The 27,214-nt window shown below is 35.8% G+C and overlaps 3 protein-coding genes across 5 annotated transcripts in view; 1 reads left to right on the plus strand and 2 right to left on the minus strand.

Moving 5' to 3' along the window:
• Positions 1–741: 741 nt before the first annotated feature.
• On the minus strand, positions 742–5,755 carry LOC112047305 (uncharacterized). 2 transcript variants are annotated; one of them, XM_024084391.2, is made up of 3 exons: positions 5,257–5,755; positions 2,623–2,812; positions 742–1,159 (listed from the first exon to the last, which is right to left on the minus strand). In XM_024084391.2, exons 1-3 carry the CDS (start codon positions 5,506–5,508, stop codon positions 861–863), a joined length of 741 nt encoding a protein of 246 aa, XP_023940159.2. In that variant the 5' UTR covers positions 5,509–5,755; the 3' UTR covers positions 742–860. The 2 variants fall into 2 exon arrangements, with proteins under 2 accessions (XP_023940159.2, XP_052737225.1); XM_052881265.1 differs by lacking the exon at positions 5,257–5,755 and adding an exon at positions 3,352–3,582.
• Positions 5,756–13,380: 7,625 nt separating this feature from the next.
• The window catches only part of LOC112047282 (uncharacterized), a 28,032-nt gene continuing 14,198 nt past the window's right edge, over positions 13,381–27,214 (plus strand). For both annotated transcript variants that reach the window (XM_024084353.2, XM_024084355.2), the window contains exons 1-7: positions 13,381–13,472; positions 13,947–14,213; positions 24,121–24,252; positions 25,025–25,221; positions 26,235–26,376; positions 26,472–26,565; positions 26,992–27,171. In XM_024084353.2, the coding sequence (XP_023940121.1) occupies positions 24,122–24,252; positions 25,025–25,221; positions 26,235–26,376; positions 26,472–26,565; positions 26,992–27,171 (744 nt within the window). In that variant the 5' untranslated portion in view covers positions 13,381–13,472; positions 13,947–14,213; position 24,121. The remainder of the gene's footprint in view (positions 13,473–13,946; positions 14,214–24,120; positions 24,253–25,024; positions 25,222–26,234; positions 26,377–26,471; positions 26,566–26,991; positions 27,172–27,214) is intronic.
• LOC112047283 (GTP:AMP phosphotransferase AK3, mitochondrial) lies at positions 20,011–22,502 on the minus strand. Its single transcript, XM_024084356.2, has one exon. The coding sequence runs from the start codon at positions 22,092–22,094 to the stop codon at positions 21,435–21,437; it is 660 nt and encodes a 219-aa protein (XP_023940124.2). The 5' UTR covers positions 22,095–22,502; the 3' UTR covers positions 20,011–21,434.

The following is a 27,214-nucleotide window of genomic DNA, read 5'->3' on the forward strand; positions in this document are numbered from 1 at the left end:
GTTACCTATTTACTTCATATTTTACACATAGCCTTCGGCCGTTTGGCGACAGAAATAAACACGGCGGTAATTTTGAATCTCTTGATGAACTGAAGCTCTACGAATAAAATTTAAAATATTAAAATTGGTTAAGTGAATGACGGGCCATGTGCAGTGTTCCAAAATTGTCACCAATGCCGACTTGGAATTTTTGGTCGACTAAAACTCTTTTAATTTTAATTCCTACGTAGCTGTAATAGTTTTACTTTGAGACGAATATCTTAGCTATTGATGCTAATCCATGGTTTCACCGTGCGTGTCCATCGCGTGGCAGGGAGAAATACTCCGAACAAAGACCAGGACTTGTGACCGGTGGATGTAGGGCTAAGGAATTCCTCGACAATCGATTAACAGTCCCTTTCTCCGCTCGTGTTGTTCTCCCTACCTAGTGCTATTAGAGCAGCTTTGGATATCCCTTCTAATCTATACATATAATATATAGAATAATATTATTTAATTAAACATTATTTGTGTAAATTGCTTTACGAATCTATATGAACATCCATTTACCTACTCGTAGCTGGCTTCGAAACTAACTAACTAACAGAAATAAGCAGTTTAAACAGAGTAAATTAAATTAGCTTCCTTGTACCTACTAATAGTCTCTGAGCTAAGCCGCAGTCAGACAGACGGACATGGTGAAACTATAAGGGTTCCATAGGACTACGGGACCCTAAAAATGAAGTAAGAAAAACTACAGAAGATAAAAGTAATTTTTATTAATAAATACATGAAACATACAAATAATTTCAATGATAAAACATCGACAGTCAAATGATATCTAGGTATATAATTTTAATGAAGAGTTTTAGAAATTAATACTAAGATGATCTCCAAATAAGGAAACCAACAAAAGCAAGCAAAACTCTTGTTATATAGAAACTAGATGCAGAATTTTCGCACACTCTCTTCAAAGCGGACGTTGATAGATTTTTCATAGAAAAAATTCTGTGTATGCTCGATAGATCTTCAGGAGTGAGCTGGTTTTCATTCCTCGACAACACAACGCTGTAAAGTTGAGAATTGGGCAGTCTCATGCAGAAGTTGAGGACGAGGTGGTTGTGCGACACCTTCAGCACTTGTATAACACCACCGAAGAAGCGGTAGTTCTGGTCGACGGCTGGAAATTTAGAAATAATGAGAATTAGAATAAATGTCAACATAATGGGGATGATGACTAGGTTTGAATATATTGATTTTTATGATACATTCGGGTTAATAAGGTCAATTTTAACTAATTTATACATAAAAAGCAGAGATTGACTGGATATTTGCAAAATAAATAAGATTATAAAATTTCAAAATCTACTAAAATTATTTTATCGTAATTAGATGAAAATTCATACAGTTTTAGCTTCCTTACATTAAACGTGGCATAAACATAAACGCAGAAATAACAAAGATATTAGTAATTTTGTTTAAACGCCCATACAAATCTAACGTTCATTAATTTCCTACGACGTCATGAGTTCGTACCATTTTGTATGGGGCGTTTTCAGGGATCCGCGGCAGCGCCGCAAATCTGACCCTTTAAATCCCTGTAGCTCCAAAAGTAATGATCGCAGATACCCTGTTACTTTACTATTGCTTTACTATTAGCGTACTCTTAATTTATATACAATTTAAAAAACTGTCATCATCCCTATTATCATCAATATCAGCCGATGGACGTCCACTGCTGAACATAGGCCTCCTGTAAGGAAAAAACAACGCGCGGTTACTGCAGTTGCTGGCAGCTCGAGAATAACTGTATTGACAAGTAATTATTATTTTCAGATACAAGACAATCTTCTCAAAAGTAAAACATTAGAAGAATATGAATATAACTCAGAATACAGAAATCACCAGAAGCCACATTCAGTCGTCATTATAAAGCTCGTCACACAATACGGCATACATAGAGTGACAAATTGCTTGTTCGTGAAATTACACCAAAAAAGAGTAATTTTAACAGCTTCATTCCTATGCGCGATCACACCTTCTGGAGTTATCTGTATTCTGAGGAATATACTTGAGCTTATGGATTTATTACTACAAGCACTTATTCGTACATAGCAACCATACGAGTACTTCACGGTAATAAATTACATGTATTTAAAATTATCAGAAAAAATATACTATTTTTTTTAAATTGGCCTGTAGAAATTGTTCTTGTCCCTACAAGTCTTTCACTAACTTAAGTTAATTTACGTTAAATTGTTAAAATGCCATATTGATGTTTTCGACATGTACCTAAGCTTCTTTTTACTGTTCCGGTTCGTACCCAAAATTTTTCCCCAAACGAAATAGTAAGTGCTCATACTTACTGGAGGTACTCAACAGATCTGGCAAGTTTGTTGATGACACTCCCATGATATGCGGGTGACGGGGGAAAACACTGCGCGGGTGTGAAATCGTGCGTGCGGGGAAGTGAGGTGCATCAGTCGTGGGTTTTTCATTCATCGCTACACGCCCCCAAGCGCGGACCATCGGAAGTGTTATGAACGAAGTTGCCAAGCTATAGGCTTATCCGACGCCCTCGACTTAAGGCAAAAATCCCCAGCACTTAAAAAACTTTAAGAAATGGCTTAAATATATAATTACATTTATCCGGCACGTCAGTAGGCCAGAAACCCTTGTGTGATGTGTTGACTCTGACATGGTAGTCCTCTTGCCAAAGTCCTTCGCGCCATTCCAACACGAAGTACCTTATCCTATATGGTTCCGGCAATCCATAGGTTCGATCCACATAAGGGTAGTTCGTGAGAGGAGGATACGGCGTTGGTGGCGTTGGCTAAAACAAATAAATCATTTTAGACATTTTAAGATGAAACTAACAGTTTAGGTTCAGAAATATGTTATAAACCTAAAAAACACTTTTATGTAAATCACGTTGATTAACTTTTAATGAATTTTTCGAGGAAATAATGATCGTTGGGGTTTAGGAGCATTTTATTCTTAGTTGTTAAGTATAGTTCCTGAACTAAATACCAGTAATTTCATGGGGTAGGGGTAGGCTAGTGTAGGGGTAGGGTGGAAGTAGGGTAGGGTTCGGGGTAGGGTAGTTCTAGAACTAGGGTAGTGTACGGTAGGGGTAGACAAGAAATACACAAAAGTCCAAGCGAAGCTTGGCGGGTCCGCTAGTATGAGTTATGTAGGTATATAAACACTGCATGAATTTTCGGGATTTATTTAATTATTTCGTATTACATATTTTATCTTTCTTTAAATAATATGTATAATAATCGTCTGTTGTATTCTGTCTATGAGTAGTATCCAAACCATTTCTTAAATGTTTTGTTTTATTTGCCTCAGGAGTAGGTAGGTACTTACGAAATTCCTGTTCAGCAAACCTCCGCTAATGTAATCTTCGAACTTCCTCAAATAAACTACTGGACAATACGGATTGTACTCAATCGCAGATGCATTGTCTTTATGATATATGTACTCATGTATATACCACATTCCTAGAAGAGCATCTTCATCGAAATCTTCGATCGGATGCAGATTTTGACAGTAATTGTGATTTATACAACTAAATTTTGACAGGGAAATTAGTAGTAATAGTGGGAGTGTCAACATCATCGCCTAATTAGTTATTATTATTCACAACTAGATCTCTAATTATAAGTTCAAGACACGGAGTCAACTGAGATAGTTAATTGAAGGTGCTCAGTATCATTGACATTATTACGTCGCTCTTAACCTGACAATTGACTCATAATGACCTCAGTTCCCGGAAATTGTAATCGCGATACTTCCTCACCTCTTTTACTTATATTTCTACAGGATTTTTATTTTAGAATTCTAAGTAGGTACTTGTAATATGTATCTATACTATGTACTTATATTATAAAGAGGTAAGATTTGAGTTTTTGTATGTTACAAATAAAGTCAAAAACTACTGAACCGATTTGGAAAATTCTTTTACCAATAGGATACATTATCAGAAGTAACAAGTGCTATATTTAATGCCCGTAATCCCAAAGGAATGAGAACTACACGGCTGAAACCGCGAGGTACTGCTAGTATATATACATGGATAATACGCAAATTGTATCTAAAACTAATTTGAATAGTTTTAGATAATTAGGTGACAGTTCGTTTCACTCTTGTAAGTTTGCCGCGATGCTATCTGAAAAACACGTACGTATCTGTGAGTAAGCGTAATTAAAAAAAAACAAAAACAGTTTTTTTAATACCAAATCACTACAACCAAACTAAACTAAACTACTAGCAAATCAATACAAATTACTGCATTAGTAAATTTAGGCAAGTTGGCAGATATTATAATAAATTTTTAAGAAAAAAGTTTGAACACTTTAAAAACGTTTTCTTGTATTGAAAATTCGGCACCTCACCTACACTTTTACTAGCAACTTTGTAGCTACAATAGTAGACACAAGTTTTATACCAATTTATAAACCTATATAAGTGTATAAGTTTTTGAAATAATAGTACATTTTAGCTCCATATTTTTTTTACAGGTCAACTTTTTTTAAATCGGGTCATCTTCATGAAAGAAAAATAATTATTGCATTCAAAGCTTTTTGTACAAAACAAATAAGACATTATTTATAAAAATAGTATTAAAGTACATTGGTAAATTAATCCGCAATGTATAACAAAAGTCAGATCTTTAAAATCTTAATTACAACAGTTACAGCATTGAAAAAACTGATTCAAGAAATAAAAATATGAAAAATCCGAAAAAAAAATATAAGTTGGTCACCCTAGGATTTTCTGGAAAACTATTCAAATTACTTTTAGATAATTAGGTGGTGTATTTGCGTATTATTCATTAATTACGGGACACCCTGTATATATCTACTATAAAACTAAATTGACTCGTACCATCTCTATTTACTGATTGGAATTGATCAACCAAAATGTAGATGTTTATCCGGTAACAATAATATTATTTTTTAATTATTTGATAAAGCACTTCTTTATTTTAATAAGTTAAATTTTTTTTTTTGGTAATGAGTTAATAAATCATTTGTTTTTATTGTCAATGATCACTTAATTGAAAATTAAACGAAAGTAAAAGTATATGTAGTTAAACTATAAATTACACTAATGAGTAATACTTCTTTATAGTACTTATTAAATAATAAATGTTATACTAGTAGTATAGGAGTGAATATGAAAAAAAAATCTTGATGAATACAACTCCACAAATATTATAAATTAAAATTATTTAAATTAACTGCATGCAAATAAAATAAATTCAACTACCTGTACGTGAATTTCCTTAATTTCGATGCTGAAGCATTCATTTGTGTGCTCTATCCTATATTCACCTTTGGTGCCGTGAGGAATTTTTTCCACGCCGTACCAAACTCCAGAAATTGTATCTAAATCTATATCACCAAAATAAGGACTCATGTCATCACAATATTTATGGTTTTCGTAATAAAAATTTTGACCGTAACACTGAATATATCCCAAACAAAGACCAATTAATATAATGAAAACAGGATAATCCATTATGATAAAGTCAAGTAAAACCCGGACAAATGTAGGATAATCTTTCGGATAAACAGAGCCCGGGCTACTAGGCGACTATGCACTCCTGGAGGTGTCGTTTAGATTAACCGGCAGATTTAGTACAGACAAAACTGGCGGAGTGCTTAGGAGGCGTGGGCAGATTTTCAAATGAACCGCACTCACACAATTGAAGTTCTCTTCGGAGCTCAAACTCAGACAATTTGCTTGCTACGCGTGAATGCTTCCTCTATAAACATTATCAACTGTTTGACAGTCCCCTATCGTCATTAAGGTACTGTTACACATGCACTAAAATAACATGCTTAAAACGTGCTATTAAGTATGCTCCATACAAGCATGTCACTCATCAGTTTACATTTGCTAGCAATAAGTATGCTATTTTTAAGTATGCTCCTGAATAAGCATGCTCAAAGCGAACATTTCAATTACACATGCTAATTTGTATCTATTATAGTAGACAGATTGACTAGCATACTCAATAAGCAAACCTTTTTTTTTTTTTTTTATACAAAATAAGCTCGCGCTTGACCACGATCTCACCTGATGGTAAGTGTAGATGTGGCCTAAGGTGATACGCGCTTGCCTAGAAGATGCCTATTCACTCTCATCTTAAAGATGCCCAAGTTGTAAGAATTAGGAAATACTGACTTCGGGAGAGAGTTCCATACCCTAGCCATACGTATGAGAAACGAAGAAGCAAATCGCTTCGTACGAGTCCTGGGAATGTCAATGACGTAGGAATGGAAACCTACCCGGTGTCTTGCAGTGCGGTGGTAAAAAGGTGACGGTGGTACAAGCTCAAATAGCTCCTGTGCACACTCTCCGAAATATATTCTGTAAAAAACCGAGAGACTAGCAACCTTCCTACGATGACCAAGGGTTTACCTATTCAGACGCGCTAAAAGCACGACCCCTTCCACCCGCACAGCAAGTAGCATGCTCATAAATCGCACGACTGTTGATTCTTGAGTAAACTCGAAATAAGCATGCTCATTATCAGCAATGTTGCGATACACATGAATAAGTAGCAACTGCTCAATAGTAGCATGCTTGAAATGAGCATGTGTAACAGTAGCTTTATTATCCACCCACACAGTGTATCATAAACAGGGACCTACTAACATATTACAATCAATGTGCAAAAAATACAACTTAGAGTTTAGTTTTTATTTTTAGAGACCCCCTAAACGTCGCGTAGCGTCGTATCTCTAAGATTTTTCCGACCTTCTTAAGTTTTCCGAATTCAAAAGCTTTCCTCGGCATACTTAGATACCAGGACTGCATAAAATGTAGAATGTGGGTAACTTAAATCAATATCATCGAATGACGTCACGAGGGGTGGTCATCGATCGCGTGCGATTAGCTGTGTGTGGTGTACAGACTTTATTGATTTTCTACTACTTGTGTGAGTGTCGTACTCTGCTACGCAGATCTCAGCAGAGAGAGACAGAAGATACGTTCCCACTCAATCTAGACTTTTTTTTAAATAAAACTTTAGTAAATCCAAATCTCTTAAACTATTATTAAAAAACTCTTTATGTTATTAAAAATTTACTCTAAAATATTACCATCAACAACAGTTATTTATATTATATTTTGAGCCTTTGTGTCAGCTGTGACGTAGCTGGCACGGGTTGAACTCGACCAATGACGTCATCCAGTTCAGTTCAGTTTGAATTCGAAATGTTATCACTGGGTATGATATAGATACTTTATACATTAGTATTCTAGTTGGATATAGAAACATTAAAGTTCAGAAAAGGTACATTTGTATGATTTACCATTTGGAAAAGAATAAAAACATTAATTTTTCGTTAAAAAAGGCTTTTTTTGGAAATCACCCCACCACAGAGAGACAATGAAGTAAATCCAGCTAAACATCTGTCGGAGACACGAGGAGATAAAGCATCTGACACTTAAGTAACTAAGTTACCACTGCAACTGCAACTTATCATTCTACTCTTTAAACTAATAATAATAATCGATTTAACATAAAAAACAAATAACATTACAAAAGACAACATGATTTATTCTAACCACGGCTACTTGTTTATCCGAGTGACAAGGTCAAATAATATTTTATGCCAATTATTTACTGTTTAGAATAATAAACAGATAATGATTAGTAATGGACACCATACGAAGTAGGTACCTAGTAGAGCTAGATAAAATCAATGTTTATTGTTTATATTAGAATTATCTTGGACAAATGAATATAGATCGGAAACACATTTTATTTTCATTCTTTTTTCATTATAATGATAGACAGTTTCCCTTGATATAGAATATAATAGAAATAAAGGAAAAGATGTCTTAGAAAACTTGGTCCTAATTTTTTAATTTTTGTCCATGACAATACTCACTACAAATACAAATTTTCATGTAATTTGTCATAATCAAATCCTTATTTATTTAAACATCATATCAGGTATCATCTGCATATACTATATATATAGGTATACGGGGGTATACCTGGGTTCCCTGGGCCGATGTGCATTCCCTTTTTAATTTTGCCATTGGGAAACTGTTGTCCCACAACTACATTTTGGCTCGTCATAGGTTGCGGTCCTTTACCAACTCCAAATGATTTTTTTTAACTAACCATGAAAATAACAAACCATACATTTTAGAGAAACTTCGTCTTCTGGTTAAAGGGCAGCCTAATAGATATTGATTACCTTGCAAGGGTCTAAATGTGGGCATAAAAAGCCGTTTTGAGTAATTTGACTTCAAAGTTCAATTTAACAGATAGAACGCACGGAACATGACGGTGTCGTAGCCGATCCAAATACAAAATTAAAAAACTTGTATTAGTTTTTTAATTTTGTATGTGGATTTCTCGAGTCAGTACGCCACGAAGCGTCGCATCAGTAATTTTCAAAATTATTCAAGAAAAAATGGCGTCTTATGTTTTTAAATATTTTAAAAACTGTTTACAAAAACTAAAGAAACAAAATGGAGTATTTTTTAATTAGTAATTATTGATTATTATATTAATTAATTTACGTAATTGCTGTTTGTGTTAAATTTTAAAATACAAATTATGAAAAAAGTTTGTATGTGCGGATGTCAAGGAGACGCGCGACGTTTCATTTTTTATAGGAGTTTCACCGACTTTACCACGCTGCTAGTAAACGCTCATTCTGGATTTATTCTTTATTCTGTGCTTCAAAGTTTAATTTTATTTTCCGCGTAATTTTCAATATTAAAAGAGTATGCGTTACTTTGCAAGTGGTAAAAATATTATAATGACCAGCAAATTTAAGGCTTCTCCGGAAAAAACTACACAATAATGTATGGTCCAACACGTAGCTACCGGCCGCCCCTAATAGATGTTATAGTTTGTAGATTCGTGGTCAAGCAGGACTTTATTTCTAAAAATATAATGACAATTAACTACTTACACCATTTAGTAAAAACATAATATTATCAGAGCAATGTATCCATCATTCTCTATTATGCAGTTTAATTACTTGTAGGATTTGAACTCAAAAATTTAGACCGCTTAATACTAGTTTTTTTAATTTATCAATTATGTAAAATTAAGCTCTTTTCCGCTTTAAAATTACAAAACTAGTAACCAGAGATAACACATTTGATTTTGATATTTTTTTTAAAACTAGCGGACGCTTACGATTTCGTACGCGTGAAATTCTGTTTTTTACTAATCCCGCGAGAATTTCAGCATAAAAATAGCCTACATTTCGCTCGAAAAATCCTTAAATCCTTATACGTGATATAAAACTGCTTTACTTTCTACACATATTAAGGCTTTATGTTACGTAGCGTAGCTCTGCGCGTAGCGTGGCTACAATAGAAAGCTACGACGAAAATTCTGTTCAAAATTTTCCTGCTGACGTAACACCTTGTCTACGAAGTTACTAGGCAGTCATAAGCTGCAGAAAGCTCATCGACGCTCCACGCGTGCCCGCGAAGGCGGGCGCCCCGCGTAAGCTAGTGCACTTCAATAGGGTAACAGGATCGCGAATGGGTGTAAATAGTTTGCTCAAACTATTAGGGTGGAGGTGGATGGGGTGAGGTCCACCCTCGTAATAGTACGTATAAATCCAGAGGGTAGACGATATGTAGTCAATATTGTGGGGAAAACAGGTTTGGCTAGTGTAAGGAATGGGGCTTTTGAATTAATACAACTTAAGTATGTGCATATGTGGCGTAAAAGACCTCAGAGTGATAAATAATAACTAAATTGAAATTATTTTGAATGGAATTTCTGACTTGACTATGAAATAAATGAAATATATAAATATTACAGACACTAATTACGAGTACTATGTTTTTTATTTAAGTCTGATTATTTTGTTTTTTTAGTTTTATTTTTTTTTTCTCTCATTTATTTATTTTTCTTTTTAATTTTTAAAAATGCTAATATAAAAATATAATACAAAACACAAAATATATTGAAAAAGATAGGCAAATTAATTATGTATTGCCTAGCGATATCTTCCATCATAGAGATAGTCTTTGCCAATAGTCCTTGCTTAACCTTAATAAAGTTTTAAGTTTGATTTTGGGCTACTCGGCGATCACTAGTATACACATTAGGTAGGTAAATATTTTATTTATTATTAATATTTTAGAATTTAAACTATCGTGAGTATTCATATTAATTTATTATAAAACATGGCTAAAACCATTTAAACTAGTACTAATACTAAACTAAACTAGTCGGTCATACTTCGATCGATTGTAACACGTGAGTTTTAGCCGTGTTTCATAATCAATTAATATAGATAGGTTAATAATTACGTAATAATAATTGGATGCATCAAACTACAGTTTTATGGTCACCAAGTGTGGTTAACACGAAACGATCCCCTTACGTTCATAAAGCCCTGGTCCAAGGGGTCACGATCGAAATGCTGACGTAGCACAAAATAACAGGGGGTTCCAAGAACCACCCCTAGAGGCGAACGAATACTTTTTAAAGGGTGAACTATTTGGAACTATCTTGATCCTGATTTGAAGCCAGCATGGCTTTAACCAAAATAAAATATTTGAAACAAAAATATTATAAAGGAGAAAGTTTGTGTGTATATTTGTTCCTTCTTTGAAATTTAGAATAGAAACAGATTTTACTCTTTAATTAATACATAGGCTACTTTTTATTCCGGCAAAATTCATGAAGTATTTGTGAAAAACTGAATTCCACGCGGACGAATTCGCGGGCGTCCGCTAGTAATTACATATATTTAAAAGTTATCATTGAGTTATGAAATACAAAAAAAATGCAATCTATACAAATCATCTAATGTGCTAACAAATATATTTTGTATATGTTATGCTAATTTATTTCTAATATATTCTAAAATGGAAAAAATGGCATCTCACGCCAAAGGAGTTGCGGATGTCCCCCTAGCTAAGATACTGGTTATAAAGCAATAGTTTAGTTAAAATCACATTAAAAATTTTTGCCCACAGATTATTTTTGATTATTATATTGATACTAGCTGACGACGCGCGGTTTCACCCGCGTGGTTCCCGTTTCCGTAGGAATGTAGGAATACAGGGATAAAATAGCCTATAGCCTTCCTCGATAAATGCCCAATTTATCTAGCACTGAAAAAATTTTTCAAATCAGACCAGTAGTTCCTGAGATTAGCGCGTTCAACCAAACAAACTCTTCAGTTTTAGTATAGATTCACATAAAAACTTAATTTCTATAAATGTTAATTTTTTATTAATGTTATTAATTTTGTTTTAACAGCATACATCATGTGAAATAAAGATAATAAGAGAAACGTTTCACAAATGTTTTCAATTCCAAACGCGTGGAACCCGAAAAACCTTTGCCATTTAGCGTGACCTTTAAAAGATTTCTCTCGTCACGGGAGAAGTAACCGCGTCAGAGGTCGTTTGTACCAGGTTAGCATAGAATTTAAGGAGGCTTGTTTTGGACCCGCTACGACGTGCCTACGATGGTGCTTAATTATCTTTTATTTTAGAATCCTAGTTAGGGATGTAAAATCTTACAATTATTATCTAAAATTACATACAAATACATTTTGACATCCTACTCAATTCATAAATATACATTTTAAATGTCGAAGATTATGTTTCTGTGTTCTTTCATATTTACCAAATCATGCAAAAACAACCGAATTCGATGAAATTTAGTATTTAGTTCTTATCCAGTATTACGGTGACAAGACACTTTTTATCCCGATTTTCGTAGTCATTACGAGTATGTTCCGGATAGTTTTAGAATCTACTTGGCTTTTCTTTGTTATTAGTAGTAGTATAGTCGATCGGTATCTCTATATATCTATCTCTCAACGTCAGAAAACCACATCGATTAGTTCCAATTTAGTTGAAATCTAATTCTTAAGTTTCTGTCGGACACTTTCAATCTGAGATACTCAAATTTAGTATAGCTAAACCCTCCATATATAAGCCTGACTACGCCCTTGTATTCCAGTATGTTTGTCAAATTGTGTAAATACATAATCATAACAAATGAGCTACGAATACGTAGCTTTGAATACCTACCAAACAATATCCGAAAGTTGGGTACCTATAAAATATAGCAATAATATACATTTTAATATCAATGTATTTAATGACATATGAAGCTTAAATCAAAGTATTTGATAGATTGTTTACTAGTTATATTAGAACATCGAACGTTTAGTAACAGCGAATGAGCTACGAAGTTTTCCGCGTCTACGAAGTCCGCCCGTAGAGCCTCCGCTTACGGATAACGCCACCGAGTCACGCGGACGTACTACTAGGGCTTCATATCATAACAGACGTAAAAATGTTAACATCGCTATATTAAATCTCAAATCTATTTAAGAGAAGCCCGTGAAGTATTCCTTAAATAGATTTGTGGCACGTAAATGACGTTAATCAAATATACTTAAGTAAGTAGGCCGCAAAAACTTAATTAATAATTTTGTTAAATCTTTATTGGGTTTCTTATTTTTAAAAAAGTAAAAGCCAGATAAGTTAAATGTAAGATGGAAAAATAATTCATATCACCTCATTATTCTTGGAAAAGTTTATTCTCAATAAATTCTCTAAACGCTGATCAATCCTGTAACCAATATTTTTCATTTCATACAGATTTTAGTTGTATTTTTTATATGTTTGGTTAACATGTTTGACTAAATTCTTTTGCTGTTTACCGTACAGCCCAAAAAATGTGGGGCATATTGCAAACTAAGCGTTTTTTAGATAGCAGTTTTGCCGCTCCGCCCTAACCCGCCCAACAACGATTTGTAGGGCGGCAACAATTTTCCACGGGCGGTGCAATTACCAGGACATCAGATAATGCCAGGAGTACCGCTAGACGTCGGCGTTATCTCTGTTCTGCACTAGTAAATGTACTTGTGCGTGTACACGCATGCGCAATAAGGGTTATTGCGCCCTCACGTTCAAAAGGTTCGAAGAAAATTATTACGTGGGAGTATGGAGTTATAAATAAATTTGTTTTGATATATAATAATGGAAGGCTTTAGGTAACACTCTGCTGTCATACTAAAGAAGTATAGTCGGAAACATACGGCGTATGAAACAAACGGTGAAATGTTTATGACTATTTTGTATCTACCCACATTATAATAGTAGTAGCAAGATGCATGGCTCACTAAAGTTTAAAGGCCAACGCTAAAAATGACAAACGTGCTGACGTATTTGCGCTTAAGTATTTTATTTTACGTAACGTGTCAGGTTTCACGGTGTTCCATGAGGTCAGGGGAGGGGGGGAGTATCGAGCTAAGGGCGTACGGCGTCGTAGGTCGTGACGCGACGCCGATGACGTCACTACCGCGGGTGGAGGGTGCGACAACCAGGGTAGTCACCCCCCAGTGAAAGTCAGCGTCAGTACGAATCGTACCGTCGAGTGAAGAACACGTCGCGTTGTTCAATTTCTCTATGTACGCCGATAATATAACCTGCAAACTTTTTAAAGCTCCTTTTACGTGGTAAAGTGTAAATGTAATTATATTACTAGTGGAGTTAAACAATCACATTATGTTCCCTTGTAAAATTTTCTCCTCCGAAGCGCCTTTATAGAGTGCATCTAAATTAAGAGGCTGAGTAACGACAAAATCGTTATAAGTTGAATTATTATAAAAGCAATAACACTAACTTACTGATATCAATAAACATGAGTGGAAAATATAACTCAGCACAGAAATCCCTGAAATCCAAAACAAATGCCACAGCCAACACAGATGTGTTTTCTCGTAATTTAACCTTGAGTTATACATATTAAATTATGTTTTTTTACACTACAAAACATTTCTAAGTAACGCATCTGACTGTCGTGTTGTTAATATCTAATTATCATAGCCACATGGTTAACAAAAACTGGTGAAAAATGGTTTATCTTTGCATGTCCAACGGGGACTACGACTCCTGTTAACCCAACATTTTTATTTACAATCTAATTTCAGCACCAATGCACGAAAGCTGCTAAAAATAACTGGGGTTCGCGCGCTCTCGTCCGCCGCAACCGGCATTCGTTTTCACTACTCACACTATTTCTGTCTATAGAAAAGGAATAAGATAAAATACATGAAAAGAGAAATAGATAAACTCCTGTGCGGACAATGAGAAAAGTGCGAAAAAAATATCGATAGTCGCAAAAGCGACAGTGACTTCCAATGTTACAGTGATTGCAGTGACTATATTTAATTTAACGACGCAAACGCCGCTAAAAAGTAAGTAATTTAGAGCAGTATTTAGAATTATCAACTACCTATGTGCCCTGACATACTGGGGATATTAGAGCACTGCCCAGAATGCAATCCTTTTAACCAAACAACTCGACAGGCTTCCTTCGTCTAGGTAATTCTAAGTGCCACAAATTATACTTCTTATAGCAGAAAGAAAATATAAATCCTCTTTTCTGAAAATACGTACAGATTTATGCTAATTATTTTAATTAATTTAATGTTCCTATATAATAGAGATTTTTACATAGTAGGTACAACAAAAAAACGGAAACATTTTTAAATTCTCATGACGTGACTGCAATTTTTGATGTGATTCGACGACACTCCTAACAATGCAGCCCCTGTACCCAAGTGGCACGTCGATTCTCTTTCTACGATCGTAAACGCTTCGAAAACTAGAAAAATGTATAGGAATGACATTTGCTATCGACAAGTCACGTGATCAAGATCTGTCATTCCCATAAATTTTTCTAGTTTTCGAAACGTTTGCGATCGTAGAAAGAGAATCTACTGTACTACACTTTCTATAAGGGCAGGATTTAATGTGATCTTTTATTACACCAATACTTATCGTAACGGGGTGATAAACTATTTACCCTTAGGGTGGTAATACCATCTGCGCAATAAATCACCTAAAACACGTTGTGCTAATAAGGGTCGGACCCTTTTTCAAGTTCAAGTACCTTGGTAACAGATATTTCCTCGATGTTTTTTTTTTACTATAGTATCTAAACAAGCATTGTTCGTTTATTAGATAAGATAAACGATGACATGACAATATACTTACTTAATACACGGCTGGCCTATTTACTAATTTGATTAAAATAAGCATCAAATCATCTGGAAAATGTCATCTACCTACTGTATGATAACCACGAAGGGTTGTCAGTAGGCACCGGATGACATTTGTTACATAGAATCTCAATTTCTAATGTCAACTAACATACTTCAAAGTTAGTGAATTAGCCTGCTGGTCAAAGAGCCTGTGATGGTCAACCCGTGGTGGATCACCTTGGGTTTGGGAAAGTAACAAAAGTCCAAATATAAAGCGTAACTTTAATAATATTCTCTTTTGACTTTAGAGATCACACCGTTACTTAACACCAAACGAGATCGCAGTTTCAAAACCTTACCTTAGGTTCACAAACCACGAACTAGGTTTAGGTTAGGCGTTAAATCAAAAACCTAGTTAGGTATATCTAACTATTCCAACGGTATCTATCTATTTTATGATGCGATGATATCTCATTATGAACAGATGGTGTCAATCAATACTGTAGATATTTACGAGTGTGTCTGTATAAAAATCTAATCAGTTCCAATCACAGATTAAAGATAGCCTAGATATAGGATATCATGGTTATAATCGCGGCATAACCTTGGTGGTAACAAAGTTAATAACTAAGTACAACAAACGGTCTCATTTTACTTACCTCAGAGCCTGTTGTAAAACTAGTTTTGATCAATCTTTCTGGCGCAGTCGTTAGTGCTAAGTTCGATTCCCGGGCGGGTCACTTCAGGATTTTATCTACATTAACATCACAGAGAGGAAAAATTTATATTTTTGTATGTAACGAATACACTCAAAAACTATTGGACCAATTTGAAAAATTCTTTTAATAATAGAAATATTTTTATTATTGTTTTTTTATTCTTTACAAGTTAGCCCTTGACTACAACCTCATCTGGTGGTAAGTGATGATGCAGTCTAAGATGGAAGTGGGCTAACTTGTTAGGAGGAGGATGAAAATCCACACACCTTTCGGTTTCTACACGACATCGTTCCGGAACGCTAAATCGCTTGGCGGCACGTCTTTACCGGTAGGGTGGTAACTAGCCACGGCCGAAGCCTCCCACCAGCCAGACCTGCACCAATTAAGAAAATCTCAATCGGCCCAGCCGGGGATCGAACAAAGGATCTCCGTTTTGTAAATCTACCGCGCATACCACTGCGCCACGGAGGCCGTCAAAATCTACTACACTATCAGGAAGTAACATAGGCTATATTTTATTCCCGTATTCCCACGGGACTGGGAACTACGCTGGTGAGACCGCGAGGTTCTGCAAGTATATTCTAAATTGGTCCTCATTGATGAAAAATGAAATGAAAATATACTTTATTGTACACCACACAGAAACATACGATACAGAAAAATAATGGAAAGAAAGAAAATGCACAATAGGCAGCCTTATCGCTAAAAAGCGATCTCTTCCAGGCAACCTAACGAAGAAACTAATAATAAAAATTATAAAGATATAGCTAGGCTAGCTAGGCTAGGCTAGCTAGGCTAGGCTTATAGAAGTAATATATAAAAGAAAATAACGCATAAAAAAGAAAATAATCTGGTGGCAAAAAAAAGAAAATGATCTGGTGGCAAAGGCCCTGGCTAGCGGTAGTTAACATCCTACCGACAAAGAAGTACCGCCAACGATTTAGTGTTCTGGTATGACACGTAGAAATCATCTGAAGTATGGGTAAAATAAACTAAATAAAGTCGTCGATATGAACCCATATTCGGCTCACTGCTGAGCTCAAGAATGAGAGGGGTTAGGCCAATAGTCCACCACGCTGGCCCAATGCGGATTGGCAGACTTCACACACGCAGAAAATTAAAAAAATCTCTGTTATGCAGGTTTTCTCACGATGTTTTCCTTCACCGTTTGAGAAACGTGATATTTAATTTCTTAAAATGCACACAACTGAAAAGTTGGAGGTGCATGCCCCGGACCGGATTCGAAATCACACACTCCGGAATCGGAGGCAGAGGTGATATCCACTGGGCTATCACGGCTCTCTCGATCTCACTGCATCGTCACTGTCATTAAATAAAGAAAGACCCACAGGCCGTATCTCCTATAGAAGCCGCCTTAGATTAATAATATTTGACTCTGTAAACAATTAGTATTACAGTAAATTACTAGTGAACGCCCCATGAACGTGAGTTTTTTTTAACTTTTATAGAGGACATGTTATCTACATTATTTCTGCGTAACTTTCCATTTTACGCAGTCACGCAAGGGAAATTTTTAAAAAGAAATAAATTTTCTTGTATTTGTCGCATTTTTTGTTGATGAGTTGCATTTACTGTGTGCCTAGTGGCAGTTTCATACTGTGACTATCGCGTAACCGTAAACGCGAATTTCTAAGGAATTTAAACAGTTGGTGGCGCGCGCATTGGATGGCGCTGTTTCAATTCCTTAGAAATTCGCGTTTACGGTTACTCGTCCTATCAGTATGAAAACATTGAATAGGCATACCGTAGCGTGATGTGCTTAAAGCCTATAAGCCTTCATCCATAAATGGACGACTAGGTAGTATCCAATATTTATAAACACAATCGCGCTTGGTATGTCATCGGACTTCGCTGGTGGGAGGCTTCGGCCGTGGCTAGTTACGACCCTACCGACAAAGACGTACCGCCAAGCGACTTAGCGTTCCGGTATGAAGTCATGTAGAAACCGAATGGATTGTGGATTTCATCCTATTCCTAACAAGTTAGCCCGCTTCTATCTTAGATTGCATCGTCACCATCAGGTGAGATTTTAGTCAAGGGCTAACTTGGCTGGCTTATTCTATTATGGATATACATGAAAATTACCATCAATACCAACTAAAAGCTAACTCATCAAAATTACTAACCAGCGTGTTTGACATTGTGATTTTCGTTAATAATGGGCTTTAAGGAATATGAAAAACGCGGTTGTTGTCGATTTGATGTCAATTATATTAGGTTGCTAGACCAAAGTTAGAGAATAGCTCAGCAGGAATAGATTGCATGTACGGTGTCAGGTGAACCTAGCTGTAGGTTAGTAGTTAGTAGATTAGTTAGGCTTATGGTAGGTACTTATGCATGCATAAAGCTTTAATTAGTATAGTAGATATCTATTCATACTCGTCAAATTTATCGCAGCACGTTTGGCATCTGGGTTATGTAAAGTTTGCCGATTCGTAGTGAGTAAATATTAAAACATTTCAATATATATTCTATACCTACATGTGATATGATAGACCTGCCTCATTGGTCCAGTAGTTAGATATTGTGGCTTGGGATTAAGAAACCCTGGGTTCTACTCTTGGGTCTGGTATATAGAGCTCCTTTTTCTTTCAAAAAATATCTCAGTCTTGTACAGTTCGTTTCGTATAGCATGGTGCGGGTGACAGTTCGTTTCGCTTTTGAAAGACAGTCGCTTCGCGATAATAGTACGTATTATGAATGTCGTAAGGCAACTGTCTCCGTACCCATGTTATCTGACAAAACACTATAGTACCTAAATGGTAGAGTTACACTTCCTTGCCTCAGATGATAAGCCGTCTGTCTCGTGATCATTAACATCTGATAATGATCATTACATAATAAAAAAATTAACACACTAAGTCTGCCAGCCGCATTGGTGTGGTGGGTCTTTGCTCCATACCGCGGCGCTCCCCTACTGAGTAGTCTCAATTAATGATGAATATAGATTAAAGAGCCTTGATAGCCCAGTGGATATGACTTCTGCCTTTTATTCGGAAGGCGTAGGTTCGAATCTGGCCCGGGGCATGCACCTTGAACTTTTCAGTATTGTGCATTTTAAGAAATTATATAGGTGAAGGAAAAACATCGTGAGGAAACCTGTGAATTTTTTTGATTCTTTACGTGTGTGAAGTCTGTTAATCCACATTGCGCTAGCGTGGTGGACTATTAACTTAACCCCTTTCATTCTGAGAGGAAAGTCGTGCTCTACAGTGAGCCGAATATGGGTTGTTACTTATAGAACATAGGCACCTATGTATATTACGGTACGTTATAACTAGTGCCTTGATTCGAAAGAAATAGATACAACTAACGTATAATTTTACCAATGCAATCGTTCCAAAACATCTGTCGTATTTTTCTCCTTACCTACGTCAAAGGTGTCGTCAAAGGTGTCGCAATGTGTTAGTTAGGTGTTAATAATCATCCGAGTATTCGACCTACATTCCTTGCACTACAAATACCGAGCATTTTACTAGACAAATTTTAATAGAATCAAATAAAATTACTAACGAAGAATATGAACAATCGAAATTGATAAGATGAACCCCGTATGGGTTCGTCATCATCAAAATTCATATTTTCAGATTCAAAATCCATTTATTTCAATTAGGCTTAGTTTACAAGCACTTTTGAAACGTCAAGTTATGTCCTAATTTAATTTAATGGTAGTAATTAGAGTCGAAAGCTTAAAATTAAAGTTACGAGTTAAAAGTTACATCATTATCATTATCAGCCGATAGACGTCCAATGCTGGACATAGGCCTCTTGCATGAACTTCCAAACAAAACGGTCTCGAGCCGCGAGCATCCACCGGCTAACTGCAATCCGGTTGATATCCTCGGTCCACCTAGTGGGGGGGAGACAAATACTGCACTTTCCGGTGCGGGGTCGCCATTCTAGCATCTTGGAACCCCAACATCCATCGGCTCTTCGAACTATATGGCCTGCCCATTGTTCTGCTTTGCGACTCGTATGTATAATTGTATATGGGTTAGTACCAACATAATATTACGACAACGGGTTTTTTATGATATACCAATCTAATCCACTTAACTTATAATTATACATATAAGCGAATAAGGAGTTGGTTGCAGGGCTGTCAAAGCGAATCTTGACTAGGTCCGCCCTTAACTCCAGAATGGCTAAAAATATCTGGATGTTTTACAGAGAACAAAGTTAGTCTCAAAAAGTTATATTGGTTCTGACACGAACGGGATCTAACCAGGAACACATATAGATGTTAAATAAAAATAAGATAAATTAATTTAAATTTTATTAATATAAAACGATTCAACAAGCAAAACAAAATAGTTATCAACAAATGTTTTTTTATAAATTTTTATATAAATTTTGTTTCATTCAGTTCTGTTTCATTTATTGTATTAAGTTGTAAAATAGAAAATATAAAGTTTAACAAACAGGTACAATATTATATATAACTTTGTGCTCTTTTAGATATCTGTATAATGGATTAAATTCATTTCTTAAAATTAAATGAACTCTTAAAATAAATGAAATCTTAAAATTAACAGTAACAATTTCTTTGAGACAATAAATATCACTCCAAACCAAAAATATTTTAAATACATATTATTTACACAAGAATGTAACTACAGTTTGAAACCCATAGCCCTAATCGTGTTAAAACTTTAAAACCCAACTCCATTGACTTATGATTAAAATGAATCATCAAAATGTCACTATAACCATAATGTTAATTATTATATTAAAATCGCTGTTATCTTCATTGGTGTACAAACTTACAAATTGTTATCTTATTATAGATATTGAAAATAAGGCACAAAATTATTGTCCATGATTCAAACATTGGACACACTATAGGTATGTTTGTCAAGAACAGAGATAAATAATTATGTATATTAGTATTAAAATTATAAATATATTTGAGCCTTTAACAAGGTACAAAAATAAAAATATATCGTATAAAAACAATATAAATATTGTCATAGAAACCATTTGACTAGAATGGATAGGAAATATGCCAATTTTTTAGTTACAAAACTAATAAGTAAACAAGTGTAAAAATAACTTTATGGGACTAAAAAGGATGATTATAATGCCCTCCTGATTAGAATTTGTATTCAGAACATTGAAATCCTAATGATGTGGTTTTTGAAAATTAATCACTGTAATAAATTGTGTATAAAAGAAATTGTACAAAACATGATATAGGACATATTACAATTATATGCAGTGCATAAAATGTAATAAACAAAAAATATTCTTAGAAAGAAAGAAGAAAGAAAGTTAGTACTATAAATGTGATACCTACGAGTAGATAAAAAAAAATCTAATAAAAACAAATAAATTTAATATTCTATTATACTACTTAGTAATCTACAGAATAAAAAATTCTTTAAAACAATTTATGTCTTTTACTACAATTATCTAAGTACATTTTTAACTACTGGAAGACTAGTTGTACTACCTAGTTATCTATTGCACCAACTGTTACACATTTTTGTAGATGTATAATTTTATGAATAAGATTAATATAGTTTGAAGAGGTATTACAAAATAAAATGAGATTGTATAAGGAACATTAAAATAAATAGGAAATATTTTGTGCTCATAATTGACAACTTACTGTTTCTATCTAGACTACATTCCTATAGAAAAACCACTTCAAACATGACTAAACAACTCCACCGTCTACAATGCAAACATTCTAAATCTTCTGAAAAATAGGATCTAAGTAAGCTGTAACTTTGGGCCATATTTCATCGGATGTCCTTCCTTCAAACTCCTTTAGTATACCTTTTTCTTTGTAAAAATTAATAACTGGTCGAGTAACTTTTTCATATATTTCAAGTCTCTTTTGTACAGCCTCAGGTTTATCGTCTGGTCGCTGCATCAAATTCTCTCCAGTTACATCATCTTTGCCCTCTATTTTGGGTGTGTTAAACCCTATGTTATACACTCGTCCTGATGGCAAGTGGACCCACCGGCTTTTCACTCTGTCAATAATAACTTCAAATGGCACAACTAAGTTCAAAACAACATCAACAGGCTGCACTTTCCACAAAGCATTGGCCTGAGCTACTGTCCTCGGAAAACCGTCCAAAAGCCAAGGTTTATTTTCCACTTTACGCAACTCCGCTATCATAAACTTGATCATTACATCATCAGGCACGAGTTTTCCTTCATTGAGGTACGATTTCACTTCCTTTCCTAGGTCAGTTTGTTTTTCGATATGATCCCGCAACTTATCTCCACTAGACACATGTTCTATATTGTATTTTTTTACAATTCTAGACGAAATTGTCCCTTTTCCAGACGCTGGAGCACCCAATATTAACGCTTTCAATATTTTGTCTTTAACCGTCATTGTCGGTTGATTTATGTCCGAGCGACCTTTGATTTGCGTACTTTGATACGTTGATCAAATAGACTGTTTCGATTATGCGAGGCGGCCTCGCTTGATAATATATTATCTGAATTTCCCCGTTGCGGTTTACGTCATTTTTATAGAAATAATTTAAAAAATACCTTATCACATCGATGTTTCCATGTTACGTATTGATAAGTTTCGTATTTCGTAGTATCGTCGCGTAGGCGTAGAATTATGCACAGTGTTTGCTTAGCGGATAACATTTATTTTATAAAATTTAATTTAAAACTTAAAACTTTATATCAATACAATAAATATGTATAAAAAAATAAAAATAAGCTCTAAAACATTACACAACAAAACAAAGCTAACAACAAACTGTCAAATTGAAATGGATGGAGTTTGGACCTTGAAGACATGCGCAAAGCGAAATGTCAAACATCTCTGGAAGCGTTCACAGTTTAAATTAAAACTTACAGTCGCGTTCTATATTTGTCGCTTAGCTGCCTAGTTATTTACATTGAATGAACATTACGCATTGCATATGTACTTTTTATTTTCTCTATTAAACTTAATGACAAAACGACAAATATGTAAAGTTTCTATAAGACTAATAGTTTTGTGATTAACGGCCACCTAAGAATAGGTACCATAATCCTAATCACGCTATTAGTAACTATAAATATTAAATAGGTCAATGTCTCGTTACTTTAGTTGTTTCTAGTACGATTAGATAAAAGTTCTTTCTTAAATTCGAGTCCTGGGACTGGATATTAAATTAATGTCATGGGGTAGGTATTTTTCATCACTCTTGAGATAGGAAGTTGGTGGTGTTACCTCTGTACTGACACTTAAATCTACGGGCGTCGCACCCTCACACCCTCGAGTCTCGGAAACCACATTAAGTCGTCAGTTCCGGACATTATAATAATTATAAATCATGGATATCTTTAGTCTCGTTAGTGGGTGAAAGTTTATTAAAATACCCTCTCCTATAAAAAAGGCCAAGCGCTGCCCGTTGGTCCAGTGGTTAGCCTATAAGACTTCGGATCATGACCGGATCCTGGGTTCGAATCCTAAGTCTGCCTATAAATGCTTAGTTTTCTCTCATCATTATCAACCCATACATAATCGGCTCACTGTTCTCGACAGCTTCCTCTTCCTTCGAGCTCGAGTTTCCTCTTAGAATGAAAGCGGTTAGGCCAATAGTCCATCACGCTGGCCCAAAGTGGATTTGCAAACTTCACACACGCAGAGAATTAAGAAAATACTCTGATATGCGGGTTTCCTCACGATGTTTTTCCTTCACCGTTTGAGACACGTGATAACTGATATTTAATTTCTTAAAATGCACACATCTGAGAAGTTGGATGTGCATGCCCAATACCGGATTCGAACCCACACCCTCCGGAATCGGAGGCAGAGGTCTATATCTATTGGGCTATCATGGCACTCTTTTCACTCAATTAAAATTCTCAGCCGCTTGTTGATGGTGTTACACCCTGTGCCACGGAGATCACATTAAGCCGTCGGCGTCGATCCCGGTCACTATCATCAACATCTGAAAGTGGTTAAAGAAACATTATCATCAATAGCGTAGCTACCCTAGGGCTAGGCGGTGCGATGCCCCGGGGACCCCAAGCTCAGGGGGCCCTCGAATCCTTACCAGAAAATCGCGATCGAACTGAACTTAAAAAATTTCGTAAACGAACAAGAGCTGATGAATATTTTTACTTGATAAAACCTAATCAGTTAAAATGGCAGTGGAGCCCATTTTTTCATTTGCTCCAGAGCCCTTGTTCGCCTAGCTACGCTACTGATTATCTCCCGCCAATCCGCATTGGAGCAGCGTGGTGGCTTTATGTTCCATATCTCCTCTATAAGGAGGGATGCCTGGCCCAGTATTGGGCCGCTAAAACATACTTATAATGATGAATGATTAGGATTTAGGTCAAATGTATTTCAAGGACTTTCACATTATTGTGGTGCAGATCTATATAAAAATTGTGCTCGTTGTTTCCAGAATGGCGCTTGTAATGTTACCCTGCGACCTGCCCTGGTGGACATCAGTGCAGCGACATTTGAAGCATCTCCTCGTCGCTTCATCACCTGCTAAATTAACAGCTAGCATGTTGAAAATCCATGACATGTGCAAGTTTGTATCTGAAAATATCTATACTAATATTATAAAGCTGAAGAGTTTGTTTGTTTGTTTGATTGAACGCGCTAATCTCAGGAACTACTGGTCCGATTTACAAAATTCTTTCAGTGTTATATAGCCCATTTATCGAGGAAGGCTATAGGCTATATATTATCCCCATATTCCTACGGGAACCGGAACCACGCGGGTGAAACCGCGCGGCGTCAGCTAGTAAGCTAATAAAATTACCTATAACTAGCTAACGCCGCGTTTCACCTGTGTAGGTCCCGCTCCAGGGACGTAGCTCCCGCCGTATCAGCCGTATCAATGATACGGGGCCCCTTACGTGTTAAAGCAAAAATTAGTAAAATGTAGGTAATCCACAATCTGTCTTTTTCCCTGGTAAAGCGTGCTCCCAAAAGTTGGAAACATCATAGATAACTTAAGTCACTGACATATTTCTTTTAAGCAAGTATTTTTGTTTCTTTTGTGAGAAATCTTTACCCTTAATTGGAGCCCCCCCAACTAATTTTGATACAGAGCCCGTCCAAGGCACGCTACGCCGCTGTCCCGCTAAATATAGCCTATGACACTCACAGATAACGTGGCTTTCTAGTGCTAAAAGAATTTTCCAAATCGAGAGGTTCTGCATCTAGAAATTACCCCCTACAATACCACAAACTTTACCTTTTTCTAATGTTAGTATAGATTAGTTAAAATAATAATTATTACACTAGAATCATAGTTTGATATTCAGTTTGTAATGGATTGCATTCTATTATTGCAGTATAGGTATAGATCCAGACGACGATGTCAGGGACCCGGATCTAATGAAAGGCTTCCAACAATTTCTAGAGGAAGAGTTATCGGACGAGGAACGAAGAACTTTCTTAGACAATACAATCCGAATCATGGTTAATAGAGCATTGCATCTAAAAAGATGGCGTCCTCCCAAAGGACTCATGTTTAGTTTACAGCAGCAAAGTAAGACAATCTTATTTAAAAGACTTTTGGCTTGTTCTTTATACATACCTAGTTGATGGAACAAAGTTTGCCTAAAGGATACTATAGAAAGAGAAAGATAGAGGTTTATTCGAAATTCGCACCTGCGAGTTATAGAAAACATTGTTACCGAATAGGTAGCCCTCCAGAAGAGCTACTCGAAACGATATTCTGTACCTGTTATTCGCACTTGCGAATTATTTTCTATTTTTCTCTTTCTATAGTATCGTATTAAAAATTAAGAGAGAGATAGAGATGAATTCGAAACTCGAACTTGCGAATTGTACTAAACAACGTAACGGAATAGCGGCCCAGTTCCACCTGATGCTAAGTAAGCTTTCGCGTCTATCAGAGCACACGTCCAAGTCCAACTTAGCTTGCGCTGCTCTTCATCGGCCTTGAGACATAGTTACTCGTATCAAAACCTCATGTCCTGTAATGAATGTTTCATCGACAACCACGGCCGTTTGACTAGAAGGCAGTGATGCTGCTAGACATCAGAGTATTTTCCCGGTTTTATTAGCTAATGACTAAACCTATAGCACCTATGGTACCTACCTATTTTAATCGGGATTTTTTTATAGATAGGCTGTAGCACAGTACAATATACTGTGGCTGTTGTGCTCGCCACGGAACTTTATGTTTGTGAAGTTAGCTGCAGAATGTGTATAGATGCGCGGTCGCGTCTTGCCGGCTCCCCGCCCTCGTCGTTTATACCGTTATTGATTCATTTCTCAGTCATTTGTTGCTAACTTCACAAACAATATCTCGTGGCGGACACTGTACCTATCAGTGGCGTACACTCCATAGACGCAAAAATGCACTGCCTACCCTAAGAACTCGATACAAACCTATGTTGGACCACAGTATATATTATATTTTATTTATAGAGCATACCCTAGTTAAAAACCTTGTGCACGCCACTGCTACCTATATACTGGTAAGAACACTGTCATGACAAAGTTTACCTGCACCTAATCATTTTAACTTTTCAGGTGACGTGACTGAACTCGACTACAATTTTCTTTCGTCACTAGTTGCACACGCATTCTTTTCTACTTTTCCAAAACGGACGCTCAAAACACATCCGACATTACAAGACTTTAATTTTACGCATTTTTTTAAAAATTTACATAGGTGAGTGACCTACTTATAAGTTTGGCTCATTTAAGTTGTATAAATACAATTATACTTTTAAGCTTCAATATAAGAATATGTATATTTTGTTACAGAAAATCACAAAGAAATAAATTAAAAAGTCTACTTCATTACTTTGAATGGCTGGATAAGAATAGTAGTGAAGGAACTATTAAATTAAGTAGACAGGTAATTACGACTGGCTCAAATATTTATTAAACGTATTTATAGTTTACCTACGTCCGCATTTATGGCCGCATTTAGATTGATACACTATCCAGGTCACTGACCTCTGAATAAGTTATAGCCACCGTACCTAACCAAAAGTAAGTCTCAACCCAACCTCCAGATAAGCAGTTTTCAACAATTGCAGTTTGAGATTGTCTCGTTTAGCAGTAATAACTGATAGCCCAGTTGATATCATTTAATTCGAATCCGGATACGAATTTTTATATAATGTGTCTCTTATGGTGAAAGAAAATCATCGTGTGTGAAGTCTGCTAATCCAAATTGGGGCCGCGTGGTGGCCTAACCCTTCTAATTCTGAGAGGAGGCTCTTCCTCGACAGTGAACCCAATATGGGTTGTTATGATGATGATACTTGTCTCTTTTCAGGTAATGACGTCAAAGCAGTGGTTGACAATAGAAGACTGGTTGGAATGCACGCTGCCGCTGTGCAAACTGTTGGTAAGACACGAGGGTAGGCCGGAACGATGTGAGAGCGATGAAGCACTGAGGGTCTGCTTTGCGTCCAGCAGAATAGGTGGCGAGGTTCTACTTGATGGAGAATCGCAGGTAAGAACTTCCACGAAGTCTCTATGCTGAAACACATCATCTT

The sequence above is a fragment of the Bicyclus anynana genome, chromosome 4 (assembly GCF_947172395.1).
Source record: "Bicyclus anynana chromosome 4, ilBicAnyn1.1, whole genome shotgun sequence".
NCBI lineage: Eukaryota > Metazoa > Arthropoda > Insecta > Lepidoptera > Nymphalidae > Bicyclus > Bicyclus anynana.

Excerpts from the sequence above, each read along its gene's own strand:
- LOC112047283 (XM_024084356.2), bottom strand. The coding sequence starts at position 22,094 with ATGACGGTTAAAGACAAAATATTGAAAGCGTTAATATTGGGTGCTCCA.
- LOC112047305 (XM_024084391.2), bottom strand. The coding sequence starts at position 5,508 with ATGGATTATCCTGTTTTCATTATATTAATTGGTCTTTGTTTGGGATAT. Across the intron at positions 2,813-5,256 it reads TTAAGGAAATTCACGTACAG|CCAACGCCACCAACGCCGTA; the intron begins GTAGTTGAATTT and ends TATTTGTTTTAG. Across the intron at positions 1,160-2,622 it reads TACTGACGTGCCGGATAAAT|CCGTCGACCAGAACTACCGC; the intron begins GTAATTATATAT and ends CTAAATTTCCAG.